Raw genomic sequence first — 10181 nt, 5'->3', positions numbered from 1 at the left:
ATTCATCACATCTCCGATCGCAAAGAAATTACTTTTACATTAATAACCACATGTAACACCCGTCGTTTAAAAATATGGATTTCCAAAAACTTTCGCCTAACGGCGTCAAACGAAAGCGGAAGTAAACTTTAAAAGTCCAAACCAATAATTTCAGTTTGGTTTATTCATCAAAATGGTGTTACTTGTCTTATCATTGAAACGAGTTTAAATGGAAACCCATCGGTTGCCCAACATTAAACAACCGACCACATTATCAATACAAGTCATTATCATCTAAACATAAAGCAAATGTCTAAAGTGCGCAACCACTATGGGTAAACTATAGCCAGCTTCAAGATCATCTACATATGCCTCACATCTTCTCACATCAACCTGCTCACTAATGTTGGACCTGAGGGAACAACACATTTTAAAAGAGCAAGTGTTGGCTAACGAATTAGCTAAGTAAGATAACACAAAGTTTATAAAACATTTGTCCATTTAAAACATTATATAAAAGTCATAATTACATCGTCAAGGCACGTATCACATCGATGCATCACATCATCCATAACATGTCATCGCATCAAACATCATCATCATAGGTTGAATCACCTAACTGTGCCTAAACATCTTCTACTTTACATATAACATATAAGCATCATCGTATAGTGTGACATAAGTCACTCATCACATATAAGGTGTAAGCTTGTGTGTAGGCGGTCATAAGACCTAACAGGGAACCTCACACCCGACTAGATGGATAAGCCTTACGACGGTCCATCAATGTCGTTAAGGAATGGCAGGCCAATCCAGGAGTGGTCCGTATATTCAAAGACATTGGTGGGTAATCACTCCACCCGGAGATACTCAAACCACGTAATTATGTTGCAAGGAGCCACCCAAGCAACCATATACGCACTCACCAGGCAAGGGCAAGTACGGGTTAAGCTTAACACTTTCATATCGTATACGAGCTCGATTTACATCACATATAGTTCAGGTATCCAGATTACCTAATAATAACACATAATCATTTTTTACGTTTGGGCCCTTAAACGTGCACGTGGCATAGCAACTTAATGAGTCTAGTGAACTATATGAACAAGCCATACAATCATGCACATTTCAATAGTCATCAACACATATCATATTTCAATACATCACAAGCCATTACATATCATTTCATAACATAACATCATATCACATATCACTGGGACTGCATTTCAGGTCTTAATGGTCAATTATATAAGCCATATAACCTCCCCTGTAATCCCGAATACCCATAAGCAACAAGACATCGTTAGGGAACTTTAATTATAAAAACCATGCTTTTAATGAACCCTCAGCGTGTCAAAGTAATGTATCTTACCTTGTAGAAGCGTACAACAAATGATAACGTAAGTTACCGAGCTTTGCAAGTATTCTCGACTACCTATAATCAACATAGGACTGATTTATGAGTATAACGAGACTAAACTGACCTACAGTCTAAATATGTGTCACATACCCTGTAATTACCATCACTCCAGATAATAGTCCCTTTTTGATTATTACCTCTGGTAAGTTGTCTCTTTTTGTCTACTTTGAGACTATTATCCCAGGTAGTTAGTCTCTTTTTGTCTATTCTCAACTTTTGTCTATTTCTAGACTATTACCCCAGGTAGTTAGTCTCTTTCTGTCATTTTTTTCAAAAATGGGTTTTACACCAAAAAGAAGACTCTTTTAAGGCCTAATTGATGATTTAGCCCCATCAATTGCTCCATGAACGAGTTGTTAACAAAAATGGATCATTAGGTTACATTAAACAACCATTCTTACTATCGAAACTCAATCAATTTACCACAAACAATTATCAACAACCCAATCCATTCTCCAAACCTTATGAATGACTTTTGTAAATCAAAATTCATCATTTTAAGACCATAATGATGCAATGGAATTATTGATTAACCCTTACTTGATTTGCATCACAATAACAGACTTTTAGTCACTCAAAACAACGTTAATTGATTATTAAACGCAACCGAATTCACCCCAACCCTTATGGCCAGGAATGTGATGATAGAATGGACCAATCAAACATTAAATCATGAAGAGAAGACCTTAAATACCTGTAGGCAATGATAAGGACATAATCTATGAACCAAATCTCACTCGAATCACCATTGAATCGCAAGAAACACACGCGAATTGCTTGAGAGGGTGAGGGGGCGGCCTTAGGGTTTGAAAAGAGAGGAGAAACTGAATTATGTGTGTGATTAGGGTTTAATTACAACCTAATCTGCTGTAGCAAGTTTCCCCACTTGACACCTTGAGTCCCTCAACTTTAAGACATCACATTTAGGGCTTAAACTCACTACCGGGAATACTTACCGACACATTTAACACATCTTAATCATCTTTGACATCTTAAACATATTAACATATACATCACTAAGGCATTGAAGCCTTTCGCATATAGCATATTAATTACATATAAGCATTAAATCTCATAGAGACTTAACGGACACGTAATATTGACTTAACGACTCAAGTCAACCGTTAATCAAATAGTTCAGGATGTTAGACCACATCATCACCGACGCAGTTATCGCCGCTGCATTGCGTGAGCCTCAATCTAGTATAGATGAATGTGGATTTTCTTGTAGAATGTAGATGATGAGTAACTTAAAAATAAATAAAAAAAAAAAAAAGAAAAGAGAAAAAAACAAAACTTGGAAGAAAAAAACATGGCATGCATTTTTAGTATATATATAATTTATGTATTATTAAATAAGCTGATCATGTAAAACGACACATTAGTTAATATCTCGTATATTTTTTGGTATATTTATTGAGTCTAGTTTGAGCGGAGCCCAAGCCCAAGCTCAAGCCTGTTTATAAAGTAGAGCTGTAAAACCAGGCCCAATACTTATAAGTATTCTACTATTCATTCAAATTGTTGCAATCTACAAAGATGAGATCAAAATCGGTTAACAATTAAGTTCATGTGGGCCTCTTTAAAAATATCATACGAAGGGCCTTTTTGTTTTTTTAGTCATTAAATACCGAGTGTCTTAAACGACCATAAGTAATGTCTATTGTATTAAGTAAAAGATAACGGTTATATTTTGTTTATTAAGTCATAAAAGAAACATGAAATTTGACTTAATTATTAAGTTTATTAAGTAAAAAGTAAACGAGGCCGAAGTATTAGTTGCACAATTAAGTGAAAAACAACATATAAATTAAAGATACCCAATCAGAAGAAAAAATACCACATATATGATCGGGCATTCTTATGTTTTTACAAATATCATAACGTCTCCGGGATGGTCAAGAAAGAGTTCAAATATGGCCATAGAAGCATAGATAACCTATTTAAACAACATCATTTAAGTCAAAAACTTGATCTTCTCGGATAAACTAAACAAAAGAAACCTCTTTCATCACACATATGACACACATTTTGTTTGTAATGATCATATTTATCGAGTTCCTTGTATAAAGGTCGTTGTCTATAATATATAGTTAACCGAAGCCACGTAGTGAATAAATTAGAAAACCTTTTATATCCCTGAGATGAGATGATGCCATTGACCCACTAGTCCAGTAGTTAGGCACCCGGGTTTTCCTGTCTGGCGGGAGTTTGAGTCTTGCCAAGTGCAAGCTCGACCTGCACCATTTAATTTGACGGTTAGGGATATCTTTCTACTTGAAAGTATCGTGTAAAAAGAAAATGGGATAAGTATCCTGGATTGTAACAAACTTTGGACGAATGTCTATAGTAGGAAATAACTAAAGTTTTGTGTATTGTATGTAAACAACTTTAAAAAATGTTTATTGTATGTAAGAAAACATACGTGGCAACCATATAGAGGTGCCACTTGTCTGATTTTAATTGGTTGAATACATTTTCTTACATACAATAAACGTATTTTCGATTTGTTTACATACAATGCACACAACTTTAGTTATATCCTACTATAAACATTCGTTCAAAGTTTGTTACATTACAAGATACTTATCCCAAAGAAAATATATGAAATGAGATGGCAGACCCGAATGAGATATTGTGTATTTTGCATTAAATTATGCATCGATTGTCAAGATATGTGGAAAGATTTAAGTCTGACTTGCTAAAAATAGAACGGTTTCTTCGGTTATAGCTTTGAATTTTTAACTACTATTTTCACGGATCTATTTCCCTCTTAATACCTAATTGCAATACACTTGCGATCGATCATATCTTTTGTATTTTCATCTCCCCCTGACTATTAAATTCTAATTTTCCTATCACGTTCTGATCATGGATTTGGCTATATATTGAACCATTTCATTTACGGATGTCATTATGAATTCTGTTTGATTACCACTCTATCGATTAATTAGCCAGTTTTTCTTTCACTCTATTCATTCTTGATTTGTACGATCACATATCGTTTGTACGTGTAACATTTGAGTATCATTTATATGTATCGTTTATGTGAAAATGCATAAAGATCTGATGACACAAGAATAATGCATTAAGTTTATACATATGGCGCAGGTGATAAAATGTCTAAGGTGCTGCTTCATGGAACGCTTCATGTTACAATCTTTGAGGTTGATAAGCTACACGGTGAAGGTGGCGGCCCCAATGTATTCGGGAAGGTATACCATATATGGTCTTATATATATATATATATTAGGAACGCATTCAGATTTTATATTCATTTTCAATATGATGCTCCTAACATTTACGTTAATTTACACACATTATATAGAAAATACTCATATAAGATGTGACACATACGATCGCAAAAAAATTAAAAGTTTGATATACAATAGATGTGTTGAAATTTGGTTATACATGGTATGTAGCAATGTAAATCTAACACATTATCATGTACTTGTCCCTGACAAAATGCACTATCGGTCTTACTATGTGATATGGTATGAAGTTCTCTTTTATTTCAGTTCATGTCTGTATTTTGAATTATACACTTTTGTGAAATTTTAATTTACTTAATTTTGTAAATGTCTTGGGTGACATTTTTTGGCTACTACGTTTACATGTTTTCTTCTTGCAGCTTATGGCCAACATACAGGAGACTGTTGGATTTGGAGAAGGAACTCCCAAAATTTATGCAACAATCGATTTAGAAAAATGCAGAGTTGGACGAACTAGAATGATAGAAAATGAACCACAAAACCCAAGATGGTATGAGTCGTTCCACATCTATTGTGCTCACTCAGCATCTGATGTCATATTTACAGTTAAAGATGATAACCCAATTGGTGCGACATTGCTTGGAAGAGCTTACATGCCCGTTAGTGAGCTCACAGACGGTGATGAAGTAGACAAATGGCTAGAAATTATGGATGAACACAAAAACCCGATAGCAGCTGGTGCCAAGATCCATGTGAAGCTACAATTCTTTGATGTGACACGAGATCGTAACTGGGCTCATGGAATTAAAAGTGGAAAATATCCTGGAGTTCCCTACACATTCTTTTCTCAAAGACAAGGATGCCGTGTTTCACTGTACCAAGATGCTCATGTGCCTGACGATTTCATTCCTAAAATATCACTTGCTGGTGGTAAATACTATGAGCCACATAGATGTTGGGAAGATATATTTGAGGCAATCAGTAACGCAAAACACTTTATCTACATTACTGGATGGTCTGTGTACACTGAAATTGCTTTAATCCGCGACCCAGATAGGCAAAAGCCTGGAGGTGACGTCATGCTTGGTCAGCTGCTAAAAAAGAAAGCAGATGAAGGTGTTAGGATAGTTATGCTCGTTTGGGATGATAGAACTTCTGTAGATGTATATAAAAAAGATGGATTAATGGCTACACATGATGAAGAAACAGAGAATTTCTTTTCAGGCACTGAAGTCCATTGTAATTTATGTCCACGAGACCCTGATGGTGGTGGAAGCGTTATTCAAAACCTTCAAGTCTCTACTATGTTTACTCACCACCAGAAAATTGTAGTGGTTGACCATGAAATGCCAAATGGTGGATCGAAAAGGAGGGTCGTTAGTTTTGTTGGAGGTATTGATTTATGTGATGGTCGATATGATTCTGCTTATCATCCTCTTTTTAAGACATTGCACTCTGCTCATCATGACGACTTTCACCAACCAAACTACACTGGGGCTTCAATAGCTAAAGGTGGTCCACGTGAGCCGTGGCACGATATTCACTCACGGCTTGAAGGCCCAATTGCTTGGGATGTTCTGTTTAATTTTGAACAAAGATGGCGAAAACAAGGTGGGAAAGATGTATTGGTTAACTTAAGACAACTTGAGGACATCCTAATCCCACCATCTCCTGTCACATTCCCAGATGACCAAGAAACATGGAACGTTCAGCTTTTCCGGTCCATTGATGGTGGAGCTGCATTTGGGTTCCCGGACTCCCCAGAAGAAGCTGCAAAGGCCGGTCTTGTGAGTGGAAAAGATAACACAATTGATCGGAGTATTCAAGATGCGTATATTCAAGCTATAAGGAGAGCTAAAAACTTCATCTATATTGAAAATCAATATTTTCTAGGAAGCTCTTTCGCATGGAAGTCTAAGGATATCAATATCAATGAAGTGGGCTGCTTGCACCTTATTCCAAAAGAACTTTCTTTGAAGATTGTTAGCAAGATTGAGGCTGGCCAAAAGTTCATCGTTTATATTCTTGTCCCAATGTGGCCTGAAGGGATCCCAGAAAGTGGATCCGTTCAGGCCATATTGGACTGGCAACGAAGAACTATGGAGATGATGTATAAAGATATTGTCAAGGCTCTGCAAAATAAGGGAGTTGATGCTGATCCAAGAGAGTATCTCACTTTCTTTTGCCTTGGAAACCGAGAGGATAATAAAGACGGAGAATATCAACCTTCAGAAGCACCTGAACCTGATTCAGGTTATCTTCATGCCCAACAGAACCGGCGCTTCATGATCTACGTGCATTCCAAAATGATGATCGGTACGTAGCACCTCTATACTTTTTTACACCATCTTTAGCCCTATAATTAAGGTTGATTTCAAATGAACTAAATCTAGTTCTAGCATGGGCAGAACAGTAGTTCTTTCAGGGTGCATCTCATGTTGATATTATAGGTGCAACTGCAACTTGGGTGGTTCGGGTAAGGGGCCTTTGCTGAGGTTGGGTAAAAAGTTAAAACAGGCCATCAAACAACCGGGCAACAGGTTGAGTCGACCTATTAATGTTTTGATTTCTTATTTTCATAATATGTAATTCATAAGTTTATTAATAAGTACTAAAAATAATTATATGCGTCATCAAAAGTACTGGTTCAATAACATTGAATGTTTACAAATTGTTTTTTTCAATCACGATACTATTAGTTATCAATCCATGTTTTGTAAAAAAATAAAAATATAAAAAATCTATGTTTTGTTATGATGTTTATTACTTCATTTACTCTGCCTGAAGTATGAACAACACAAAAAAGAATAACAAATAAGTGTTGGCGTGTAGAGCCAACCAATGTATTCATAAGTGCTTGTATGGTTCTAGCCCGTTTGAACGCAGTTAGAAATGTTATTTCACCAAAACAAAACCAAAACCCTAAACTAACCCACTTCTGTCCAATTGACCCACAGTTAGCCCTTCTACTAGGTATCATTACCATAACAAATTTATTGAATTAGCTTAATAGGATCATGCAACAGTGACATTTTAAAACATGTTATAACATTAAACCTACCATGATGCAGTTGATGATGAATACATAATAGTTGGATCTGCCAACATCAACCAACGATCAATGGATGGTGGTCGAGATTCTGAAATAGCCATGGGAGCCTACCAACCGTATCACCTAGCTGGCAGGCAACCCGCCAGGGGTGAGATTTATGGGTTCCGTATGGCTTTATGGTACGAACACCTTGGCATGATAGATGAGACATTTGAGCACCCAGAAAACGTTGAATGCGCTAGAAAGGTGAACGAACTTGCTGACAAATATTGGGAAATGTATGCAAGTGAAAATCTAGAACGTGATTTGCCTGGTCATTTGCTTCGATACCCTGTTGGAATTACTAGCGAAGGTGATATCACGACACTGCCAGAAACCGAATGTTTCCCTGATACAAGTGCAAAAGTTCTTGGCGCGAAATCTGATTACCTTCCTCCTATTCTTACTACCTAAGAAGAGAGTTTGTTTCATTTTTTGAACCACCAATAAGTAGTTTTTGTTATCAAATAATAAGCAATGTTTGCGTGACTATATGCATTTCTGCATAGATGTGTAATGAGGCTTGTAAGAGGTTTATTTTTGTCCCCGAAAATAGTAGGCAAGTTTTTGTACTAATAACCATGTTTTGTATGAACAATGCAACTTCTTGTTTTAATCATTGTCAAGTTGAAATGAACTATTTCCATTTCTTGTTGTATAATGGAACCTTTACAACATGAATTTTAACAGAACTAGTGTTCGGTGTTATCACTTTATGTTGATGAAATCCTAACGAATATGAATTGCCCAATTTGACCATGCAGAAAAACATATATGATAAACTCAAGAGATATAGTATACACTTGTAAGAAGTCTTGAGTTTTGGATTTGAGAGTTGTCTAGTTTTCTCATTAATTTGATGCCAATCTAATTATTATAGATTCGACCCAACTCCTTTTCAAACAGAACAAGTCCTTGAGAATGACACGTCAGCCCAATATATGCGGCCCTCAGAAATGACATTGGCTTTAATAGACAATTTTGTATAGACGATCAAACCAAAGAATAGGTTGATCTGTTTGGAAGGTTATTTTTTGTCTTTATTCTTAGGATTTTTCTTTTTTTACTAAGCATTTGATAATACTAGCATACATACTACTCATAAATCCGACCCGCCGAAACTAATAATTTGCATTGGCAGTTTTCAATGTGTATTGATTGACCTATAGTTATGCATAAAAATGAAAAATGAAAGAGATGACTAAACTGATAGACCATAAACATATAGTGATGCTATTGCATGATTTTAGTAATTAAGATTTAGAGGGATAAAAACACTACATTTATCTAATTTCCTAATCTGAACTTTAGTTACTGTTACTAATTATGGTATATGTCAGTCTAATTTGCTTTTATAATATGGGTTTTGTTAAACAAAGCCTCAACGGCTTTTGTTAAGGTGCATTAAATAGTTGTACAATTAACATAAAAATCAGAGGGTGAGTTTTTGATATGGAAACGTACAATCTTTTTATGCACGTTAAGTGAAGCCCTAAGGACTTCGTTTAACATTTTCCTTATAGTATTTATAAAATATATCTATCATTTTTCAATAAAAATTGAAATAAAATAAAACGATATATTTTCAACGAAATTATTGACCAACAATAAGTCAAAAACTAGAAAGAGAAAAACAACCAAGTTGTACACTCCAAAATTGACCAACTTGATTGACCCACGCACCCTCATTCCAACCACCATCCCCAATAGGCTTTTATTACAGAGGCCCACATTAGATATTGGTCTACGCCACAAACCATTCCTTCTTTCCATCCCACCATAGTACCCCCCAACCCCACACACCTTTGGTCCTTGCAATGTCTTCATCCTAGTCGCTAGTTGCCTTTAGAATTTTCGGACTTTTTACTCAATATCTTTGAGAGGAACTTTTAAACCGACCTAAAAAAGATAATGTTACTTGAAAATAAAATAAAATCATGAGTAGCTAGTATGTGACAATCCCACTATCCTCTTTACCACAAACTTTCTTGTTACAATTTTATTTAAATTGTTAGGTCTTTGTCAAAGTAAATTTAAAATCTAAATAATTGTATGATTTTAACATTTGATTAGTATAGTAGGAGTATTAATTAGAAAACAAAAGGACCAACATAAATTTCTAAGTCTTTTTGGTTGTTTCTAGGAAATATAATATTATGTGTTCTTAGAAGAAAGTTTCAACTTTCCCACCACCAAAAGACACTATTAATTAAATCAGCCACTGCACCACATTGTTTGTGTGCTCATAAATTTGAACTCATAACCACACATTTCACCTTAAGATATCAATCAACTCTTTCTAAAAATTAAGATGTCGTTATCTGTTTGGAGTTCTCATGGGGTGGGGGTGGTGCTAGCAACCGCGATGGCGGTCTCTGGCACGATGATATGCCTCTCGTTACTCCGAAGCACCAACACTAATTCCTCTGACGACAACCAAAGTTCGTGTCATGTAGAAAGTACACCAACACCTTCA

At 35.6% G+C, this 10181-nt stretch overlaps 1 protein-coding gene across 1 annotated transcript; it reads left to right on the top strand.

Annotated features, from left to right (window-relative positions):
- Positions 1 to 4348: 4348 nt before the first annotated feature.
- On the top strand, positions 4349 to 8372 carry LOC122589317 (phospholipase D alpha 1). The gene is made up of 4 exons (XM_043761602.1): positions 4349 to 4406; positions 4511 to 4614; positions 5034 to 6930; positions 7686 to 8372. The coding sequence occupies exons 2-4, from the start codon at positions 4519 to 4521 to the stop codon at positions 8117 to 8119; spliced, it is 2427 nt and encodes an 808-aa protein (XP_043617537.1). The 5' UTR covers positions 4349 to 4406; positions 4511 to 4518; the 3' UTR covers positions 8120 to 8372.
- The last annotated feature ends 1809 nt before the right edge of the window (positions 8373 to 10181 follow it).

The sequence above is a fragment of the Erigeron canadensis genome, chromosome 2, assembly GCF_010389155.1.
Source record: "Erigeron canadensis isolate Cc75 chromosome 2, C_canadensis_v1, whole genome shotgun sequence".
NCBI classification, from domain to species: Eukaryota; Viridiplantae; Streptophyta; class Magnoliopsida; order Asterales; family Asteraceae; genus Erigeron; species Erigeron canadensis.
The sequence above is the reverse complement of the archived record's forward strand: the minus strand, read 5'-3'. Positions and strand labels throughout refer to the sequence as shown.